The 24,250-nt window shown below is 36.9% G+C and overlaps 1 protein-coding gene across 22 annotated transcripts in view; it reads right to left on the reverse strand.

Moving 5' to 3' along the window:
• Positions 1 to 24,250, reverse strand: part of BAZ2B (bromodomain adjacent to zinc finger domain 2B) — a 142,822-nt gene that overhangs the window by 62,581 nt on the left and 55,991 nt on the right. For 17 of the 22 annotated variants that reach the window (XM_048054016.2, XM_048054014.2, XM_048053997.2 and 14 more), the window contains one exon: positions 10,722 to 10,877. In XM_048054016.2, coding sequence (XP_047909973.1) covers positions 10,722 to 10,877 — 156 coding nt within the window. Of the gene's footprint in view, positions 1 to 10,721; positions 10,878 to 10,958; positions 10,980 to 13,927; positions 13,948 to 15,254; positions 15,298 to 22,262; positions 22,565 to 24,250 lie in introns of those variants that run through there. The other 5 variants (XM_048054008.2, XM_066999068.1, XM_048054010.2 and 2 more) reach the window with 4 other exon arrangements.

Genomic DNA, 24,250 nt, shown 5'->3' on the forward strand with positions numbered 1-24,250 from the left:
TTTTGTTTTCCAGTAAAATGAACTTTTAAGTGAGTTGCTACAGACCGTACAACTTTTTTTAAGTTCCTTAATACAGCAACAACTATTTAGAATACTTATCTAGCCCTTTTTGCAGGTTTTTTAAATTCCACAAGACCAAACTGACCACAGCCATTCCGTGTAAAAAAAAAAAAAAAAAAAATCAGCCATTTAAGAGGTAAATATCTCCTGCATGGCTCTTGCCACAGAAACATGGGTTCCTGTGCTTTAAATAGGAGCCCAAACGGAGTGTGCAGATTTGTTTAAAGGAATTTTTTTTATATGTCAGAGTCTTATTTTATAGTAATTGCTGCAATAGCTAAAACAACATTTTGTAATAAACACCAGAATATTGGTTAACAATAAAACAAAATGCAAGCATAATTAAATAACTGCCTGTCCAAATCTTTCTGAAGGAAAAAAAAAAAATCACTACAGAAGCAGCTTTGCATAATTTCTGCATAAACAGCTGAGAAGGCACAAAAGCATTGAGTTCTGTACACCATGAGGATGACAACTGTCAAAAGTATAGAAATTGTTAATTTACACATAGACGTTACAAATTTGATGAAAAGACTTGCACCACATAGTGGAGCAAGATTTAGTCCAATGCATTAAGACGTTTATTTTATTGTAATATAAAAAAAGAGCACCAAGAAAGTAAATAAAGTGAGCAATACCTATAGAAGTGTAAGGATGTTACACACAGTAATTAAGACCCTTATGAATACATAAAATGAAGAACATTTTCTGTAGTATTTTAGTATTAGTATTTAGTAAATTAGTATTCATTTTTTAGTATTTGTAAGTATTCAGCACCAGTATTTTGTGAATATATAAAATGCTAATAAACGTTAACCTGACTGTATCAATGGACACTGAAATTTTCTAATCACTAGAAAATAAATGAATAAATAAATATGGCTACAACACCAGCAATGAAAACAGAAGACTGGGCACCCTAGATCAACAACTCCAAAACTTTATTCATAGTCATGATAAGCAGGCTATAACTGGTCTGCAGAAAACTTAGCACTGCTCCATTACCTTAAATTTGGAAACTGAAGATTGTGAACTGAGTGGTCACACAAACTTACAGAATCACTGCCCTAGAACATGCTAACCAAGAATCAAAAATAATGGACACTGGAATATATATATATGTATATGCATGTACATATATATATAATATATATATGTACACACACACAATAGTGCATGCAGACCAACTGCTACCAAATTCAGTTAACAGTCTACAGCAAGGTTATAACAGCTACATACAACTAGACTGCCTGACGTAACTACCTATATTAGCTATTTATTGTATTAACAAAATCTATGGAAAAGACTGCCTTTCAATGAGATAGCAAACCAAAATCCTATGATTCTTTTTTTTTATCCCCTACACCTATTTAACCAGATACATAAATTTGAAAAAAGCATGACGTGAGTCTCTCAGTTGTGAACTGGAACTCTTAAAAACATCACAGAAAGCCAGATAATTGTTTAGGGTCATATGCAGAGAGAGCTTTTATTCCTACTTCAGAAAAAAAAAATACAATTTACTCAGTGGAAAAAGCTCTTGCAAAATGGAATGAAGTCACAGGGAAGCTACGGGTATTTACCACCCCTTAGAAAAAAAAAATTAAAGAATGAGTGTCTGTTACTTTACTGCACTAACACAGGATAGCTGGTACAATTGAAGGAACTTTTAATGTAAAAAAAAAAAAATCTCACAATGAAAACGTTACAAATGTATCAGTACTGTATCAGCTTTTTGAAGCTAATTTACCACTCCTTAAGAGCTTTTGGTTTTTGCAGGTTATACACATAGTATCTCATCTGACATTTGTAACTGAAGAAGTCTGTGGCTTACATGAAAATAAATTTTAAGATACTAGCAGAACTCTTTGCTGTATTTGCTTTAGGCTTTTGCCAGTCCCTGACCTCACACTTCTCCAAACTCTACTGAAGGGGGAGATTGGGAGGGACCACAGGAACAGCAGAGGTCTCTCCAGGAACCTCACTTCCTGGTAGGGATTTCTCTCCTTGAAGCTACAGAAAAGTAATTTAAGAAAGCATCTTGACTTACTATGTACTTTGGAGAATGTTCTACAAAACCTATATACGTTAGAAAGCTTGGTTCTCAGACATACGATATAAAAAGTATACAATATTTTTACAGAGGAAAAATATCCCTTTACCCAAAGAATAACCCGTAATACAGCACCCTCCCTGAGCTACAGCATCCCAAGAGCAGAACATTCACACTGAGGCAGGATGGCATACAAGTTAAGACCACGTATTTCAGTAGGATCAGTCCAGGCAGGCACACTTCCACACCAATGAATGCTTCTGGCCTTAAACCACCCTGTTTTCAAAAGTTAAACTCATCTCCCTATCACAGCACAATACGGATGTAAACTGGGGGTGTGGAGAAGAAAACATTGACAGAGCTCACAAGAAGTCAAATTCAATTTCCTTTTTCAGGTTTGGATACAACTTCTGCCATTAAGTGTAACAGACAAAAAGCATGTTTACAGAGGAAAACAATTCTATCTTGTTATTGGCTGAGTACTTTCAAATATTGTCATTATGCAATCAACGGAACAGGTAACGATCAAGGATGCTGCATTGTGATGGAAAGAATAAAAAAGATCACACAGTACTTGGATTCAAATGGTTCTTAGAAGACCATTGTGAGAACATCCTTCCTGAGAAACTCAGCCAATATACAACAACGTATTTTCTTCTCATCAGTGTTGCCTAGGACTTAAAGCCCACAGTCTGAAGTATTCTACAAAGTTTGCTTAGTGGATGAGGACAGTTAGCCTTCTTCTCTAGTTTGATATTCTTTGCAACAATGTTTACCTGGAAAACGTGCTAGCTGGGGATGTGCTGCTAAGACTGTGGGTGTACCAAGTATTCCCAAGCCACCAAACTCTGAATACCCTGAGCTGGCTGTATGCAGGCCAAAGACTGGGTGGCTGACCACTGGCAAGGCACTCGACACAGTGGACAGGTTACACGGCTGTTCCCCAGCTGTTCTGAATATATATTCTGAGGGGAAAAAACAACACTTGAAATTGCACTATCAGAACAGATGCAACATCATGTGAAGTCCAACCTCAATCATTAGAATTTTTTTTTTTTAATTTTAAAAGCTGTCGTTAAATTTCACGTATTGTATCTTCTAGCACTGTCGTTCTATTTCTCCACACAAAGTATCTGAAAACTTTTGCATCTCTAACAAAAGGTCTGTAAGTAAAAATGAAAAAGTGGCATTGTATTTGCCACAGCAAATTCTGTTAGCAGTGGGAAAGGGTCTGTTCCTTTAACATAACAGGGTTAGAAATGGAGGGAGATCATTTTGTTAGCAGAACTATACGATGTACCTATCCTTAATAGACATGAAATCTGCTTCAGGGGCCTACAGTACACAAGCTAATAATGAAGTACGCAAAATAACAGATGCATTGTGCACATTTTAGAAATTATAAAAATCATTTCCAAAATCCTAATAACTCCAGTCATTTTTGAGGTTTAAAATGAAATCTATGTAAGCCAACTTTAAAAAAACAATTTACAGAAACTTTATTTATCACGAGAAAATTATCCATTCTAATGTGCTTTTAGATACAGTTTCTAACTGTATCAAGCATGAAAAATAGAATTTCTAGGGAAGCCATTAGCTTTGCCTTGTAGAAGTTGTGAAACTGCTTTTATACTGTACGAGCATTATATTTCACATTTTTAGCTACAGTTGTAGATTACTTGCATTGAATTAAACATAGCTCAATTTCCGAAGAGGATGCAAAAAATTAGTTTTAAATGGCAAATGTACATTTTCTCCTAATTCTTTTCCCACAGAGGTTAATTCTAATCTGACACTATTTATTCTTTCAACTCCATTTATAACGCTTAGAATACTAACTTGCAATCACACAATCAAACAGGAAACATTTGTCTGACTTCTATCAGAAGTTATGCTGTCTGATTTTACCAGTCTGTTTAAAATTACAAGCTTCCATGTATGTGCCTTCCATTTTGGCAAGACTATTCTTTTCTTGACTGCCTAGTGAAAGTCTTAAAGCTCTGCCTTAAAGCAAAATACCCTTTTCAGAAAACTGCTTTTTGTAGGATATATTTCACCTAACTTGATTTCAATAACATTGTATGAAACGTCTATAAAGAGCGACATTTTTAAACAACTTCTTAAGTGGTGTACTGAAGTGTTTTATCCTGACATCTATCCTGTTTAACTTTATCAATGACCTGGAAGAAGGAACTGGGTGCCTTCTCATTAAGTTTGGGGAAGGCACCAAACTGGGTGGGACAAATCAACCCACTTGAAGACAGGGCTGTCATTCAGGGAGACCTGGATACATTGGCAGAATGGACTGGCAAGAACCATACAGAACTCAGTAAGGACAAAAGCAGTCTTGCACATAGGAAGGAACAATTCCTTAAAATAATACAGGCTGCAAACTAACTGGTTGGGAAGTAGCTCTACAGAAAGACCCAATGGGTTTTGGTAGACACCAAGCTGAAAATCAGCCAGCAGCATGTTGGAAGTTAATACCCCTTAACTCAGTGCTCTACAGACTTAATTTAAAATACTGCATGATGTATTAGATCGCCAATACATCAAAAACATCAACCTTAGAGCTGACCATTTTTTGGTTTAGAGGACAGACTAGATGACCTGCTGAAGTCCCTTCCAAGCTGAACTTTAAAGTGATCTATGTCTACAGATATGCATATACTTTACATAGTTCCAAATAAACAAGTAGCAACTGCTAGAAGCACTCTAGCTATGGAGATTGAAGTTCCAGTAAGGCCCATTTACTGTACTTCTCTACAGGATTTTAATTAGCCTATTGAATCACCAGCAGAGTGCTATCACTTGCTACAGCCTAAGCAGCTTGAACTTCTCTTTGTTTTACTATGTGAATAAGATTACCTCCAATATACAGAAAAAGGGTCTCAATGTAAGGACCTTAAACGTCCAATGACATAGTAAGATCGAGCGCACCCTCGGCAAATTTGCAGATGACACCAAACGGAGTGGTGCGGTTCATACAATAAAACGAAGGGATGCCGGACAAACTTGATAAGTGGGCCCATGTGAACCTAAGGAGGTTCAACAAGTCCCATTCGGGGTGCTGCACGTGGGCCAGGGCAACCCCAGACGTGAGTACAGACCAGAAGAGCTCCCTGAGAGCAGCCCTGCAGAGAAGGCCTTGGGGGTCCTGGGGGACAAAAAGCTCGACACGAGCCAGCAGTGCGCGCCTGCAGCCCAGAGACCAACTGTGTCCTGAGCTGCATCACCAGAGGGGTGGGCGGCAGGGGAGGGAGGGGATTGTGCCCCTCTGCTCTGCCCTCGTGAGGCCCCACCTGGAGTCCTGCGTCCAGCTCTGGGGACCCAGCACCGGAAGGGTGCGGGGCTGTTAGAGCAGGTCCAGAGGAGGCCACAAAGATGCTCAGAGGGCTGGAGCACTTCTCCTTCCAAGAAAGGCTGAGAGAGCTGGCGCTGTTCAGCCTAAAGAAATGAAAGCTTCAGGGTGACCTCACTGCAAAAGGGGACTTACAAAAAAGATGGAGGGCTACTCTTTGCTCAATCAGATAACGACAGGACGAGGGGGAATGGTTTTAAACTAAAAGAGTGGAGATTTAGATTAGAGGTTAGGAGGGAATTCTTCGCTCAGAGGGTGGTGAGGCACTGGAACAGGTTGCCCAGAGAGGTTGTGGATACCCCATCCCTGGAGGTGTTCAAGGCCAGGTTGGATGAGGCCCTGAGCAACCTCATCTTGTGTGTGGCATGCCTTCTTATGGCAGGGGGGTTGGAACTAGATGATCTTTGAGGTCCCTACCAATCCAAGACATTCTGTTCTATGATTAAAAATTTACCCATTTGCCCTAGCAGCAAAATAGCACAGTTTCCAGAAAGCACGTTTCTTGAAGAGGGGTAGACAATAACCTCTACTCCCTAGGCACTGTTCACTGGGGGAGGGCAGCATATGTTATTATTTTGCTCCTAGATAACATGTGACAGTATAGGGAGTATGTTCCAAGACTTGTTTTTTACATGGTGACTGTAACACGTTTTTTGAAAAGATCATTTCAGAAGTTTTTGTACTTTTCCTTCAAACCTCCCGCCAGAAGCCCTGGAATTTTCTTTTGTGCCACCAGGTCCTACCACCATCTTTATTTTAAAATTTCTAAAGCAGGTTCTGATCCAAGTCAATACCCTCTAGTAACCAGTTTTAGAACACAACTGTTCAGTTGGAATGAATCTATAAAGACTGAGTCCAACTGCCCGACCACTTCAGGGCTAACCAAAAGTTAAAGCATATTGTGAGGGAATTAACCAAATGCCTCTTGAACATGGACAGGCATGGAGCATCAATCACCATGCTAGGAAGTCTGTTCCAGTGTGTAATTACACACATGGTAAAGAAATTTTATCTAATTTTAATAGCCCGTTTCACAAAGAAACAAATTCATTCTAGAAAACCCGTTCTACCGTCATGACAATGTGATAAACTTGTAAATTTCAAAATGTAAACAATGAGCACATGACATCAGCTTGTGAAGTTCATCATCCTTATCACACATAAAAATTAGATGGCTTTATACTATACTATATACAAAAAAGCATTACAGGTATGGCCTTAAAAAAAATACAGCACTGTGTGCTACCTAAGCCAACATCTGATGTGTCCAGAAAACAGAGGCCATCAATGTCTAAAAATGCATTCAGAAATATAGAAGAAATAAAACAATTGTTTGCTTGTAACAATAAACCAGATTGTAATGACACTTCTCTATTTCATAGAACATCAGTCTGTCCAGCAATGAATTCTAGCTTTTTTTTTTCCTTCAAGTTACTAACCTACTATAGACACATTCTGCATCCCGAAGTTTAACATGGAATTGCACTCCTTAACATTCGTGACTTTCTTCAAAATAGGTTAAATTTTTTTGATCACAGTTTTTGAAATTTTACTAGCCACTACAAAGATAAATGATTGAAAGCACTACTCCAAAGGGCAATATCCATTTCAACAATGCTGGTCTCTCAGCAACGAGGAATGATAACTGTGAATGCCTTTGTTAATATAAATGAACTTCATGGTACAATATATTGAGGTATCCAAACCTCAGAAAGGTATAAACACTTAACTAATGCCTAAAAATATAAAGCATCAATGCATCAACCAGTAGAAATAAAAAAATAATTTGGTATTTCTAACCACGCCAAGGGCACTCCAACTTATACCACAAATCTAGAGAACTACTTAGAGTGACAGAAATTAATTTGTTTTCACCTTGTGTTGTTTATTAATCATTACAGTGCTATCAAAGTTTGTCTTCTACATGCTTTCCAACACCAGACTCTAGATCCTCCAAGCATTCTGTTTGGAGGACATACATAATTTCATAGTACTGGTGAACGTCCCGCAGTGTAAAACTTGAAAACATGGAAAAGGCTGGAAAATGGTTTATATGTATACACAGTAACAATCCTCCAATCTCAAAATAATAATAATTTAAAACGTCTTCATTCAGACCAGAGAAATGTCCAAAATATCTGCTATTTTAAATGAAAGCAAAGCACTGGCTATCTCTTTAAAAGACCCACTCAAAGAGGGGGAGGCAGTGGGGGTTGTATCATTTTAATAGCCTCTGTCTACGCTCACAAGGAAACAACTACACAGATAAAAAAACATGAACGCAACTGCAAGGACTCCACCCTTAACTTGTCTTCATAAATCACAAGCAAAAAAGAAACTAGTCAAACTAATTTTCTGAGAAAAAAAATGAAATTTTCAAAATGGACCAATAAAACTACTCCGCCGACAAAGCCAATACAGAATTCAGGCACAAACACTGCAGATAAACTTATAAACTTTAAAGAGTGAAATATATATAGAACATACAAAAGAGTACCAACCTACTAAGCCATATTTTAAAAAGTATCAATCACACATTAAAAGCCTCAATGGGAGTGCCGTAAGAACTACCACGTGCTTAATGTTGTTTTAAAATTAAATGATTTAGATGCTCAAATACAACAGTCACCTTCAGCCTCCAGCATCCAAAAAGCACTACGCTGAAATTTATTAGAAACAACATTGAAAGAGATAGATCCCATCCCAACCTCATGGTTGGGAACAACAATCAAAACTAACCATTAACCTGTATAGTCTTAATAGCAAGCATCAGATGAAAGAGAATTGTAAAACTCTTAAATACTTGAGGTAACCCTAAAGAACTCTGAAAGAAGTTCTGAAAATATCAAAATGCTAAGACCAAACTGTTCAGCTTTAAACAGTTTTACATGCTGCTATAATCACACCTCTTAAAGATAAAACACTACATTATGATAACATTTACTCCTGTAAGAAAGGGCTATTGACTTGTACTCTTCCGAAGCTGCTAACACTAGGAAATATGCCTATTCATTTTTTATCTGAAGTAATACTGACTCTTTTAAAAATTAAAACAAAAGACTTTCAACTGGGACTTAAGTTCATGGTAATCCACTACTGTTCAGAACAAACTTGGGTTCTTGGAGTGAGCAAGAATGTATTCTCCAAGCTGAGAAACCCTTCTGCGCTGGTATAGTATAACCAGTAAATTCTGAGTGTCCTCTACAGCTTAAGTGTGTTCATCTGCAACTTCCTGAAGAAGACAACTAGAAACCAGATACGTGTACCTGGAATTATGCTTCATATATTTAATTACTATAAAACCAGCCAGAAAAGATGGTTAAGCTAAAATTGATCCAGAATAACAATGTTTTTAATTTTCAGTAGTCCACTACAAACTCACCTTGAGAAGACACATTGTGTTCAGTAGCATGTGCCATTAGAAACGGTTCTCTGTGGTAGTTCTCAGAATGTACTGCAAGTTAATTTACATATGACTATAAACATGCAATCCCAAAGTGAAGATTTATGAGACTCAATTACCCCTCCTCACTGTATTTACTTTGTAGGTATTACAACATCTAATTGTGTGTCTTCTGTAGTGCTGTGCATATAGAGGATTTATAGTTAAACACGATGAACAAAATAAAACTCATCTGAAAGAAGGTGAAAAATGTAGTAATGATACTAGGCTGTCAGTTTTTGTCCTCACTAGAAAATTCAGTTAGCCCTTTGCTTAGGTACCCTTTTCATTTTAACCTCAACCTAAAAAAAAAAAAAGTTTCATTCTTCTCCATACTTAAGGAGACTGATAGCAACTATCTGTATTCATGAGTTCTTTCCTTTAGCTTTTTTTAAATGGTTAAACCCTTGCCTGCTGCATCTGATCTTTTGTATATATTCTCTAAGGACACTTTGTATTCCTAAAAAGAAGTTGGAATGTAGTTTACTATCAGTACTGTCCCATCAGTTTTATTTAGGAGTATATTCATTCCTCTACCTGACACAACAGTACGCTGTGGTTACTGTTGCATACACTCTGATAAGGTATACATTGTTCTAGAGGAATTTTGCAGAAGTGTTCATGCTGTCAACCAGCCAAACACTGTTTTCTCATGAGTGATCCATACTAGAACGGTAATTTCATTAAGTCAAAACTCTTCTGACTGTATAGGATATTCTGTAGACAAGATACATTAGTATCCTAGTCTGTTTCCAAACTGTGTTATCCACTTCTGTGATCTTACATTATTTATATAAAAATATGAGTATGTCCATCAGTCTCATTCTGATAATCAAAGTATGTTAGCTTTTAAAAATCTTTTTTTTTTTCACATTTAATAATCACTTAAGAACGATCAACCATTCCTTCTAAGAGAAGGTTAAAGGCATCTTAATCTGTCCATTAGAATAGAAGGGTCCCTTTTTATTCCAATTCCTTCTACTAATTTTCGTTGCAATAATCAAGTCTTTTAAGTAGCCTCTTGTTATAAACTTGATTGCGTACCCTGTCAGTTGCCAGAATGCATGGTGAGTTAGGACTCTCTATGCTTTGCCAAGGAGATTACACTGCAATAAAAGGTTACTCCAGCATATTTCAAGGTTTTATATTTATGTGTGTATATATTTAAAATTCACTCCCCAAAAAGAAGAAAGAAACAGTAAGGACGAGCTAGTTAATTCACCATTTCTTGCTTTGTTGATAACTTACATGACTCAGAAGTTGAAAGGAGAGTTTAATTTACAAAAATGATATCCTTGCACGGAGAAATCTTCCATATCAACTTCCAATTCAATCCAAGATGTTTGACTAGTCAAGTTTATGTAAGACTATGTATGGAATTTTGAAGTTCAGCTTTTCCATCACAACTTCCATTAGAAGAAACTATTTCTCCAGATATAAAAACAGAGTAGAGGCTAGGCTTGAATGCTGAGAACATGATGCATACTCAAGAAGTTTATATCTGAACCTGAAAAGTGGCAGCAAGTCTGCTAAATCAATTTGTAAAACAATCCCCACTACTGAGGCAGTTCTGCAAACTGTGAAGTTCTTTCACATTTAAAATGCATAAATCATTTTAATCCTTTAACACATAAGCACTATGCAAAATATATACATATATGAATTTCCATCCTAAAAATAACCAAAAATGAACATTTTATTTTGATGCATCTGTGAAACCTTACTATATTTGACCATGTATTAATAATTCCAAGTATTTGCAAACACTAAAATCACACTGCAATATATACTTGAGTTATTCTTACCGCATGTGCTGATTGTGGAACTCAGTGATGCAGCTCCAGTGGTAAGGCCACCCTTGGAAACTGCAGAAGGAACAGAAGGTGTAGAAGACACTGGAGATGAAGTAGCTGCACTAGATGAGATTGACGAGGACGTTAACCGCTCTCCAGACTCCATATCTGTAAAAGAGAAGAAAAACATCTACTTTCTGCAGCAGGAAATGAAATCACAAGGGGGCCTACAGGATTGCCTGTGCTGACCACGTTGCAGGAACTGCACTTGACTCAAGCAGTTTCCTGAGAGACCTTCAGGTGAGAGCTACACCACATGAAGAGCACTCAGTTATCAGGGGAATCCAGCGTACTGCAGCAGTAAGGGAATTAGGTACTTCTGTTGAGAGCAACGTAACATTTGAACTTGAATGCTGCACAATGGAACCTATGACATTAACTGCTCTCTCCAATGCCCACCAGTAGCCTTGTCAGGGCCTTAGGGGCACTAACAAGCCTTAACTGCCCCAAGGAGCCTCACCTAAGACAATCATCCCACACCCTCTGCCCAGAAGTTTCATTTGGGTTCAGGCCTGCACCTTCAGCCCTCACCTGAGTCAGGTCATACAGGCCTCTCTGCAACCTGGTCTGTACCCACACCTCATGGCTAGATCCCTTGTTATGTGTTGTAGCTTCCCTCCAGTCCTGTATCAGCCCCTATCTTCTGCTACTCCTGACCAGATTACCTAGGCCCAACCAATTCCTTTATTTTATCTGGATCCTACGCTATCTATGCTAGTATCCAAATACTACTAAACATTCTAAATCTTTTTTTTTTTTTTTTTTTTTTAATTCCAGGACACCTAAATACATACTTTACTCCAATTAAAACTTACTATCTACAGTTAAAGAAGAAATACTTTTAATAAAGAACAAATTAACTACTGTATGCTTTAAATATTATAACATGTTCATTAAATTTTATATTTTTTCCTATTTTTAAAATTAATAAAAAAAATCATAGTTTAAGTCTGTAGCATTCACATGCATTATTTCACACTACAAAAAATCATTTTTAGTATACATACAGAAATCAAAAAAAAAAAAGATATAAATGAAAATAAAGTACACTTCTAAGACTCTATGGAATGACCAAATTCAGGTGAGGCCAACAAGTTGTCTTTGTACAGAAACCTACCGTCTTGTTGTCTTTTGGTATTCACTGTTTTAAGTATGGCTATAGTGAATTTATTATATATACACAAATGGCTTAAGAGAAATCAGAAACACACCATAATGGCATTATTACAGTAATCACTTGTAAAAGGAAAGTTGTTTCTAAGCTTCGGTGCACTACATTCAGAATTCAGGATTCAGACTTGGTATTTCACTCGTGTTTCCTAACAAAGACATCCAAAGCTCTCTAATTTCTGCATTGTTGCTCTCATGTTGCATGTTATAATTCATTATTAAAATATTTACCATCTAATGTATTTTATAAATAAGAACAGTTAGAAACCACCCATTAGCAATCAGCATTTCTGCTACAAATGGGAAGACATGCTCAGTAAATTAAGATATTTTTTTTCTTTCAAATACAGAAATGGATGTCTTTATAGTTGGCAGGCTTTTAACCAACATAAGCTACCTCTCTGAACTGGCAATACAGCACCAATTAAGATTGGAGAACAAAAATAATAAAAACTGTTCTTTTAATGTTTGGTATTAGTTTGTAGGGTTTTGGTTTTTTATACTGTTGTGTTTTTTTTGGATTTGGGGTGGAGGGAGACTCTCTTGTTTGATGGGGAGGTGTTTTCTTTAGGGATTGCAATTTCAACCTTTAATTCAGCTACGTTTCTGTTTTAAGTTCAAATAGAATAAATAGAATACTGGTATTTGTTAAATTTTGAGATGAAGAAATGAAACTCTTCCTAGATACACGTATTTTTGCTTTCACATTAAGTCAAATCTTATTTATGTTTAGTTAGTTTATTACTCTAAACCACAGCAGATGGTTGAAACCAAAAAAGATAATCCCTGAGAGTCATTAATCAGGATCAGCAATAATTACACTGTAGACCTAATATGTTCTATGCCTAAAGAGCTCATACCAGCTGCAACAGATCTGTATTCTTTTTAAGCTTGAGAGCATATATTAAACATTTATTACATTTTAGTGTATTTTGCCAGTCAATACTTATGGTAAAGTTTCACGACTGCTTTTTAAACCCTTATATTTGTAAACGAGAAACTAAGTAAAACTGGATTTTTTTTTTTTTTATTCTCTTCCACATGTAGTGATTTGTGTCAGTCCTTCTAAATGCCTTGCTTGAAATTCCAGTTATTTTCCCAAAGTTCACCATGGTGAATAATACTTATGAATGCAACTTTACTCAGTGAAAACAGAAGACAATCTCTCTAAAGAAAGGAACAAAAAAGGAAGGAAGCATGTGCAGCTTTTCACTAGAAAAAAAAAATCTGATTAAAAAAAGGAACAGGAAAAACATTACAGATAAATACAACGTTTCATAAACACAGAATACTAAACATAGCTGAAGTTCTACTATGGGAAGCACCAACTAAATAATTTTCATATTTAATGAGCTGAAATTTTTCAAAACTGAATTATCTACCAATTCTATGCTCAAGACCTCTGCTGAAATGTACACTAGCATAGGAAAAAATATATAGTCTCTTAAGTATGTATTAAGAAGTAACTTCCTTGAATGGATGTGATCATCGATATAATAGTATCCTGTCAACATTAGTTGGGATGCCCAAATACTATGAATCTACTCTTGAAAAACATCCAAAAAGTAGATGCACACACCTAAAACTTCCGGTTTAGCCTCTACACACTTATATATTACTTCGTTATTTTAACTATTACCTTGAACACAGTCAAGAAGGTGAAGGTGCAAAAGTGAAAATATCCTTTGGACTTCTTCAACGTCCAAGTGAAATTCATAACAACTATTTGACAGCAACCAGGAGCAACCAGGAGCAGACTCCCACAGCATTCAGTGTTATCTTGCCAACAGAGCAAGGTATTTGGTTATTTTGCAGTCCATGGCTATTTCTAGAGCCAAGATATGTGCTTTAATGCTTAAAGATTTTACAGCTGTTTAAGGGAAGCACATCAGTGTCTTTCAGAACAGATACTCCAGCACAGCCAAGTTCATCACAAATTTGAAATGTAGCTCCATTTTATGAACTAAAATTGAAAATCTAACTCTTACCCTTTGTAGTTGGGCATTGTCCTAACAGGTCAGCGCAAAGAGGGTCAATGCAGAGTCAGAGTGCTGGCCAGGGGGTGAACAAGCATGCCAAGCAGCACCTGTGGGTTCTGCACTACCATGTCACAAAGGACACAGAACCAAAGACAAGCAAAAATATAAAAGCAGTGGTATGCCAAAAATACAACAAAGTACCACCCTGACCGAAGACGCTCAGAGAAGGAAGAGTAGCGGCTACAGGAATGGGTGCAGTGCATTATATACAAGCTGCAGATGCAGAAGGCACCCAGTGATGCTCCCAGTTCTAATGACAAGGTCTAGTCACAAAACTCGTAATGTGCAGTCTACTACTACTACTACTGTGTTTTAGACACCTGAGGTCTTTAAACTCAAATGAAACTGCTGATAAAATTAATGAGATTCACTTCACGTCTTGAATGCTGTACAAATCTTAAAGACATCTTCAGTGTAATTACGTGACTTTTGATAATTTTCTTTAAGCAATTCACATAAAACTAAGGGCAGAAAACACTGTAACAATTTTATCTTTAGTGAACTAACAGCAAGTTTGGCTTATGTTTCTTCAGTAGCATATCAACCACAAAGAAACTCCATAAATAACCTTAATGTATTATTGTTAGATAGCTACGCTGTGCAAGGCACATGCTGCATTTCTGTATTATGCTCTGAAGCCTTTACAGCTCCCCCCTAGTATCAGGCCAAATTCGATCACTGATGTAACAACTCACTGTTTACAGCATAAGAATCCACAGCAGCAACGATAATTGTAATAACACAAATATACCACATCACAATTCTGCAAACATTTGTTTTAACAGCCCTTATCCACCTAAGTCAACATACTAAAAACAACCTAAATGCAAATGCAGCTCCCTCAGATTGGCCTAAATGAGTGAGATCTGGCTCAGTGAAAATGGAAACTTAACAGGGAATCAGTGGCCATTCCATTATTTTGGTAACATACAATGGGCATTTAAAATAGATTCTGAATAAAATATGTCATTTCAAAAATGCATTTGTTTTTACTCCATCTTTTATACATTTAGACTACGACAAGGTAAACTCAATCAGGTGACAAGAAAAGGACTCATCATATAATTTACTTCTGCCAAATGAGCAGCTGTACAACCTTTCCAGCTTAGGAAAATTCGCACTCATGCTTTAGATACTAGGAGGAGGATGATACGTGGAAGTTCTGAGGAGACAACGTTTAGGATCACAGAGAAGAAATAGAGATGATAGGCATTGACACGTTTGTATTTCAACATTGCTATGCAGATTTGAAAAAGCAAGTAAATATTGGCACCACCTTAACTGGACGCAGAATCTCAACCTTGTCAGGACTGCAGAAGCTGTCATAAAAATAAAAAAGAAATCCATCATTTCAGAACTGATGTTTCACAAACCTCTTTGTTCCAAGGAGGGAAAAAAAAAAAAAAAAGGAACCACAGCAGTATTTCAGCATTTTATACTGACTTGGGATGAACATCACTTTTTAAGGACTGTATTTTTGTGTAAGACAGTTCACCTTAAGCAGATTAAAATCACATTTTCAGGTTATGTGTAAAGAAGGCAATGTTCCATTCCTCACATAACCTTTTTTTTTAATCCTGATTGTGAGACTTAGATAATCTGTTCTTCTGCATTAGATTCTAGTGTTATGGTATCTTGTTTTGCAGAAGAGAAGTTGATAGCGTTTTATACTAAAGTCTGTGAAGGCATTGAGCAAACTGTATATGTAACTAATTTTCAAAATTAAACTATTATTCAATATTTCTGAACTGATACACATTACATTTTCTAAATATATAACAAAAGATTCTTTCTCAGGATAGACCTGAAATAGAGAGCTAACAGGTATCAACATCAAAAATCCTATGTCTATAGTAGTGTGAACAACAGAAAGTAAGTGTTGAAGAACCACAGAAAATAAATTCCAAGTGAGCAAGTTCGCTAAGCATGGTCTGGTCTGTTTTTTTTTGTGGTTTTGTGTTTTGGTTTTGTTTTCTTAAAAATAAAAAGTTATTAATTAGCTCTACCCAACAAAAATTGTGTTTCTGGGGATCACTGCAGAAATCAGAATGTTAAGATGAACAAGCATAAAGATCACTTGTAGCATTTCAGGCATTTGTAAGCCTGTTTTTTATTCCTTTTTATTGTATGCATTAAAAAATATGGTATCAAGTATAGTAGTTCCTCTAATTTTGAACTAAACAATAAATGTGTGCCCAATTTATCCAGTAACATGAAAATCAGGTGATTTTGGAAACTAAGCTTAAAAAAACAATGCATTACTTCTCTTCTTGGCAAGACCTATAGACAACACTTGTTTCATTGCTTTTTACAAACCAGGTAACTTTGATTTAAATCTATGAATATGCATGTATTCCTATGGGCTTCCTTCCTAGAGGAAGCCTGCTTCTCCGTAAAGTAACTCTGACACGGGGGAATTTACAAGGCATTCCTTGACACGGTATCATAATTTATGGTAGGGACTCAAAGAATTACATTTCATCTCTTACAAATTCAACTGTGTGTTGCTCCCAGTACTATGAACGCGAAGGTCTCAGGTTAAAAAATATTAATAGAAGCAGAGAAACAGGACTGATGAGTAGTATTTTGCAGACGCCTAACGAAAAAGTTCATCTTTCCTCTACATCCTGCATTCTGATATTTCCTCCAATATTTTACACTTCAGTAGAGAAAACCTGAATACAGTTTATACTGCAAAAAACAGAGGAATCACTCTTCCCATCCAAGTCCCTACTCCTGATTTTAAGTGAGAATGAATACCATACTTCCAAAGTCACCTAATCCATTCATGGGGCATTCCAACGAGTTTTGTTCAGGACTGATGAAATAAGAGTATCCTGCAGCCAGTATTTTTAGCCGGTAAATGCTATCATTGAGTGTGGTTAGAGGGAAGGACGACAATTAACTTTTAACTATTAACACCTAACAGTAGCTGACATACCAGGGTTTTAGGACAGCGCTGCCTTATGACTTTGTCCACTGTATCTTTCCGGACAAGGCAGAAAGAAATAAAGGAGGAAATAACAGTTTAAAAATGAAAATTGTATCTCGGTTAGAATAAAGTAGAATTTCTTGCGTGTAACAGTAGATAAGTAATAAGTGGAAGGAGCACTAATTACAAAATAACCCATTTTTAAATGAAATTGAAGAGAAGTGAAAAAATCACATACATAATTGGACTCCATAAAGCCTATTACAGCTTTTTGACCATTGCCTATGACAGAATGCAGCAAACAGGGACAGCTGACAGATGCACAGGAGTTGTTGCAGCAGTTAACCAGGTTTCTTTAGAGAACTTCTGGGAGAGATTTCTTTGGGAATCATTCTTCAGCAACTTCTGGTGGCTTGTTGCTGGCAACAACGGCTAACATCTGGAGCCTTTTGCCTGGATCAGCTATAGCAGTCAGTGTCTACTATTTGTCTCCTGCCTACACGTGCCTACACCTGTTGTCTACAGTGAGAGGAGCACCAACCACACTCAGCCAGAGCTAGAGCAGCAGCTACAGAAAAGGAAGGTCATAGCCCAGCTAGTGCGGGGGGGGGGGGGGGGGGGGGGGGGGGGGGGCAGGCAAGGGGGTCCACAAGCCCGAATGATGACTGTGCAGGGCTTGTGATCACCCACCATATGGCATGACCTGAGAGGGCCTGAGCAACTCTCCATAGCTCATCACAGAGCTCAACCCATAAAAATCTTTCCTGGATTTGCTTGGCTTTTTATCCATATGTTCGATTTATCAAGATGAAGCAAACTTGAATAAGCAATGATAGTTTCCTGCAGTTTCAGCTGCTAAGGCAGATTATTAGTAGCCATTTCATATTTGACTACTAAAGACAAAACAGCTTGGAAAAGAAGAAAAAGAAAAAATTATTCAATTTTATCTGACAATATTCACACAGAAGCTGTCCAAGGACTGTGACGATAAAACAACTGGCTCTTCTTTCTCCAAAGAACTTCAAATTAACCTGATTGTCTTAGAACAAAAAAACTTCTCGAATAAACAAGGAATTGACTCACTGAAGCCTAGAGACTTAATTCTAAATGTTATAGACACTTGACCAAAACTAAGTATTTTGTAACTTTTCATGCAAGTAGAAATGAGTTTAAACTATCGCCCAGTTAGAATATCCAAATTTTGCATCGTTATGCTCAGCTGAATGCAGTTCAAATAACGGCTAATTTAAGCACACCTTCAAGAGATTAAGCAAATTTAGAATTCTTGCAATGAGTCCTGAAAGCCTATTATCAAATGATTACAGTAGTATTTTACATTTACATTTTAAAAATGCCTGCCCTCACAACTGTACACAGGCTTTTCCATTGTCAGCTCTGTGAACAAAAAAAGGCATGAAGGGGTAGGAAACACAAGAGAATTTTGGAGAGCTTTCCACTTTCTTCATGAATTCAATTGAACTCAGTTATTGAAAACCATTAGATGCCCATGTGTGTTTATATGGCGATGATTTTTGGTTATTTTTGACAGTCATTTTTTAGAACTTGTCGGTTCTCTCACATTTTGCACAGCAAAATGTCTCTGTCCTCATCGTTAAAAGAGCAATGTACTTCTTTTGCAAAATAAAATTCCAAGTCTCAACAATTATGAGACCATGTCTTACCATTCAGTTGCACTGCTTATCACACCACAATGTTCAATTATCCTTACACACAGGATGATTCCACACATCTATATCCTGAGATATCTTTCCTTATTTGTTACATTAGTTTTAGAGACAAAAAGATGCAATGTTTTGAGCTTCGATACCAGAAAATATTTGGATCTGGAACTTTTAGACTAACACTCCAAAACAAGTTCTAGATATCAGGAGAAAAGGGGAGAGCTGGCAAACACTACCTTCTCAAAATATTATTTTGAATAAACATGAATGAGACATTAGTTTTTGTTTCCTAAAAATTATTAGAAGAGAGTTAAGCTTGTAAGTCCTAGAACTGTAAAAAACAAAAACAAAAAAACACCTTTCAGTTCAATTGTGTTTAAATAAATCCTCTTAACAACTACCTATTAGCACCAAATGAGCAGGATAAAAGACAGAAAAGCAATCTATGCAGGCTGGAAGTTAATCTGCTTTTTAAATCAATTAATAATCAACAGTTATATACATAAGCCATTGATTAGAGAATATTACTCTAAACTTGAACTTTCTTTAGTGTATATATATATATATACACACTATATATATATATATTTCCCTAACTGAACCTTGCTTATCATCTCTGAAGAATGATAAAAGACACTAACACAAAGGATAACTTCATGAAAACTACGCATCTGCTCTAACACACACATACAGAAAAGCTTTCAAAAAAACTCACCACAAGCACCATATTTTGCCCACCTGGTATTCTTCTGCTTCATGTTTGGAAAATGAGTGGGCAGAGAAATCCAAATACATAATGTAAGGAAAAGAAGTCCCCACAACTCAATACTTCTGGGAAGAAATAATGCTTTGCACTGCAAACTCAGGTATCTATTAGTGTATGTGAACTCCACAGAAGTCAAAGTAAACAAAACGGATAAATTTGTCGATGCTTCTCCGTAAATCTTTCAAAGAATAAAGACACAGAACAGGATACCTTTTGTCCTGCAGTCCAAAACTTACAGACTACACAATACATCATGTAGTCAAACAAACAGGAAGGGCAAGATACTTTATCCCTTAAAAACTGCTAAAACTAAAACAACCAGCATTCTCTGATGAGTTCTCATATACCAAGTCAGAGTTGCAGAAACACAATCAAATCTTTTGAACAGCCTTAGGCCTTGCAACGGCTTTGACTTTGTTTTAGAATATCACCAAATTTCATTACTAAGAGAGCATGCAAGCACAAAATTCAAAATTGTACCTTCAGTTCTGCAATGCAAGTTACAGAATAATTTTACCCCTTTTCCACATGACAGTGATGAAATGTATACGCTTCTCATGTCGTCAGGTGAGTTTTGGCACCTTGACTAATAAAATTATCACTGAGGCATGCTAATTCCTCAAATTTGCACACTTAAAGCACCTTTGGTGTCATCTAACAGGAATGCAATGGTTCCCACTAACAGACTGAGGCAGCAAGGCTGAGACACAGAGAAATGGTATCTGCATTTACATGTTGTTCCGTGCACGTAGTTCTTCAGGATTCCAGAACCAGTTTTAGAAGGAAGTACTCTGTAATACAAATTCATATATATATTTAAATACACTTCATCATTGGTATCCACCCTCATTTCCAAAATGTCACCCTTTGGTTATTTTTTCACCGTTTCTTCCACTTTTAAGGCACTAAGGTCTTGAAATGCATTTAAGCATTTAAGCAAAAACAAGCCCACTCAAGTTTACCTAAACAGAATAACTAGAAGGAGTAATAACGGGTTCTTAAAGTACAAAGAAACAAAAACAAGCCTCAACAGAAGCCACAGCAGCTATTACCATGTCAGTGGACTACCCTTACCAGCCCCGATCACAACACTATTCCTACAAATTATGCAGATGCAAATCTGACATTTTCATGCTATTTACACACTTAAAGGAAGTGGCTAGAAACAAAAACCCTGACAGATCACATTTTTGTCTCTACATACCGGAGAAGACGGTAAACCACCTATATTGCCATCTACAAAAAGAAAAGTACTAGATTTCAGGCACCTAACAAATACGAATGCTAAACATTCAATTTTCCTCCACTATTAAAGAGTTAAAATACAGAAGACCATTTGAGCTGTATCAGCTGTTGTTTCTTGGCAAAGCTTGGCAATCACTTAAAGATAAATAATGATACACAGTATTCCCATAAACCATTCTTTCACAATTTGAAGGCACACTGTAAATGTAAGCCAGGACATCATGGACACATCGGAATAACAGGTAAGACTGCAGCTCTTTTTCAGGAATAGGGCAGAACGCAGCCAAAGCAGCACCAACTCCTGCCACACAGCACTCACTTCAATCGGATGGCAACAAAAGGTGGCCAGGGCCTATGGCTGCAGCCCAGATCAGGATCTGTCCTTCCACACATAGCACGAGCAACTCTATCCCTGTCTGAGAGTGTCTGTTCCCTGTACTTCCCTCTACACAGAAAGGCAGCCCACGAGCCAGCAGCTCCAGCAGCCATCAGGGCTGTCCCTCCTGTCCCACAGGAATCCAGTTTTGTCCAGAAAGGAAGCATGAAGCTTTGAGCCAACAAATTCAGCCATGAGACACCATGCTTTACATTTACGAGGCTCTATAGTCACAGAGAACGCTAAGAGATTAGGAAAAACAAGGGAGATGTTTTTGCAACATCAGAATTGTAGGACATCGGAAAGAACTGTCCAGGGGTACAAAAAAAAAAAGCTGTCTAGGCACCACAGGAGTGCAAACCCTATGGAGGATGATATGGCATGTTTTGATGGACAAGAAATCTTTAGTATCGAGAGCGCAATATTATTTTGGATCGTATTCTGCAACTGCAAAATTTGCCTTAGCGCCCTTCTAAACTTTGATGAAAAAAAACAAAAACAGGAATTCATATTTTTAATATAGAACTTCAGAATGTTTACCACAGTACCTACAACTCTGTGAAAACTTCTATGCCATTAACACTAATATAAAATAAGACCGGCCCTAAAATCATTTTGACCCACTTAACAAAGCAGAATAACACAAGTGTACTGTAACTATCACTTTACAATATGAAGTCTCTTAGACAAATACTCCAAAGCAAAATAAAACCAGACCTGTACACTGAGTGAAAGCTGTCACACACCCACCTAGTCCTCATCAGCAAAAAAAAGAGGAATTACTTGAAGGAAAAAGAACCCGTCAGTTCTAATAAATGCAGAACAGTAAAACATTTCTTATACAATCGAAAAAGGAGACCAAAAGGTTGTTTTATTCAAAAACTAGGTTTATGTTAGACATGAAACACTTCTGCAGATGATAAAAATAAACTATGAACATGCATGACACATACGCGTTTTATGTCTCTGTCCAATGAATGTTGGGATTTTTCAAAGTTAATGCCGGTTATTTTTCCAACACCTAAACAGACTTTAATGCTTTTTCTTTTTAAAATCTCATGCAAACGAGGTGTATTTTCTCATCGCTACTGTCAGATAAGCATTACAAAACAGCAGTAGTTGTCTTATACTGAAAATTTTTAAGTTACAACTCTAAATATTCTTTCTTCAATCTATAAAAATTTCAAACTAGTAACTTGGGGGGGGGGGGGGGGGGAGCACAGAAGAAAAGCACTGAAAACTTGGCATTACAGAAGAACAGATACAGAATATTAACAGCTTACTGTGGAGAGTGATTTAATCAGGAAGTAGCCATTATCCTGTCGCTACAGAGCAATGACAGCACTCCAAAACAAGCCGTAGGTTTTTTTGTTGTTGTTTTTTTTTCCCCTCGGTCACGGAAGGAAGAAAGAACACAAGCTATTGTGCTCTTTGCTATTGTGCAGCTTTGCTGAGCCCAAAGGTTGTCAGATGTCTATTGTCAAAAGCTACCCTGAAAACAAAATGCAAGCAAGCATTTACAAAGCTGTACTTCAAGAAGCATCTATAATCTACCACAACCTCCCTCTGTGTTGCACACAAAACATGGCTGTCTTACTCAGAGATTAGCAATTATTGTAATGAGATACTGTCGGAGAGGGTCAAATAGTACTTCCTGCAGTTTACACATCTTGATTTCCTGGTAAACAAACTGAAAGGCAGGTGGAGCACTTGGATCAACAGTAAACACGCATGCTCACAGAAGCAAAAATCAGCCTAGGTGAAATATACAGTTTTAATAAAATGTGCGTCTGTATTTTAATTACATGAGTTGACACGGCATCAGAAAATGTAAAAATAACTCTGAATCACGAAACAATGTTTTTCTGCAATATTAGATAGCTGTCAATGCTGTACTTCATTGTTTTCTTTTCTAAGCCAAGCCAAAGTTGCAATTTATTTTCCCTTAAATTGTCCTTATGTACACATATGCATGCAATAAAACCTCCTCACAAAGTTGTTTCGGTATGAGAAAATGCTCTGAAATGATAACCCGAATCACAACTAGAAAAATCTGAAACTGAGAAAAACAAATGCGAATCACTGTGTAAGCACTTAAGCACTGATCTCCAAAAAAAATGTAAAGTAAAATCTGCTAATAATATTGAGAAATTATCAAAATTAACTTACTGAATACAATTTTGAAAGAAAAGTAACTTAATGCCTTTTTTTCTAAGCTGCCTCCCCCCAAAAATTCAGCACACATGGACTACGCATATTACAATGATCGGGGGGGTTCTCTACCCAGAATCTTTCAAAAAAAAGTAACTTCAAGAATCTTCAGTTTAAAAAAAAAAAAAAAAAGATTTTCACAGTGGAACTGAAGTGGGCCTAGGATACTAGGGAAAATAAATAAATAAAAAACACAGCTCCACCCCAAACAAACAAACGACACCCACCCACCCAAAACCACCTTGACTAATGAAAGAAATGGAAGAAATGGCTTGTTATCCCTCAGCAACTGGAATAAACTATTGGGCCAACTGACAGGAGACAGAACTTATTTAAGGGATAAATCGAGTCAATTTATTGTACAGCAGGTGGATGCAACTAAAACTGCTGAAGTGCCCTAGAACAACAGCACAAGGGCCTGAATGGTAGCATGCTGTAAGATAGAAGATTATTTATATACCTGAGGAAATGCACAAAACTGAAAATTAATTATTTTTCCCTCTTAGCAGCATGAACGAAAAACTAGGGGGAACAGCAATGTAACATGTCTGAGGAAACAAAGCCAGGAACAGAACAAGCAAGAAGTTTCTAATAATGATGTTAAAAATACGCTCAAGAAAAGATCAAAGAAAAGCTATGAAAAGTAAAGCCGACAAAAAGCATTTCTGGGAAGATCATCAACTATGAAAGAGTGCAACTGTAACAGCAAATACTGCTGCTGAATGTAACTTGAGCCAATGAAGCAGTTAGTCTGCCATCACAATCTCCCAAAGTAAGACATATTAACAACACGGATCTCTTCAACCAAAACAATATCTAATGCAGGACTTCCGTGAGCCATACTTGTTACAGACTTAATGATCACAGACATTATTTCCTACTTAAATAATTCATTCCCTTAAGTGAAACACTACAGCAAAACATCAGTTTAACAGTCTCCTACTGTTATCCACGTTGCAAAAAAGTGGTCTTGTCAAACAGTGTACAGCATTTCTGAAGGAAGAGTAAAAATCCAAGAGAGAAAAGCCTTCTGTAAAGACAAGGAGTACGAGTACCAACA

Source organism: Anser cygnoides, chromosome 6, assembly GCF_040182565.1.
Source record: "Anser cygnoides isolate HZ-2024a breed goose chromosome 6, Taihu_goose_T2T_genome, whole genome shotgun sequence".
NCBI lineage: Eukaryota > Metazoa > Chordata > Aves > Anseriformes > Anatidae > Anser > Anser cygnoides.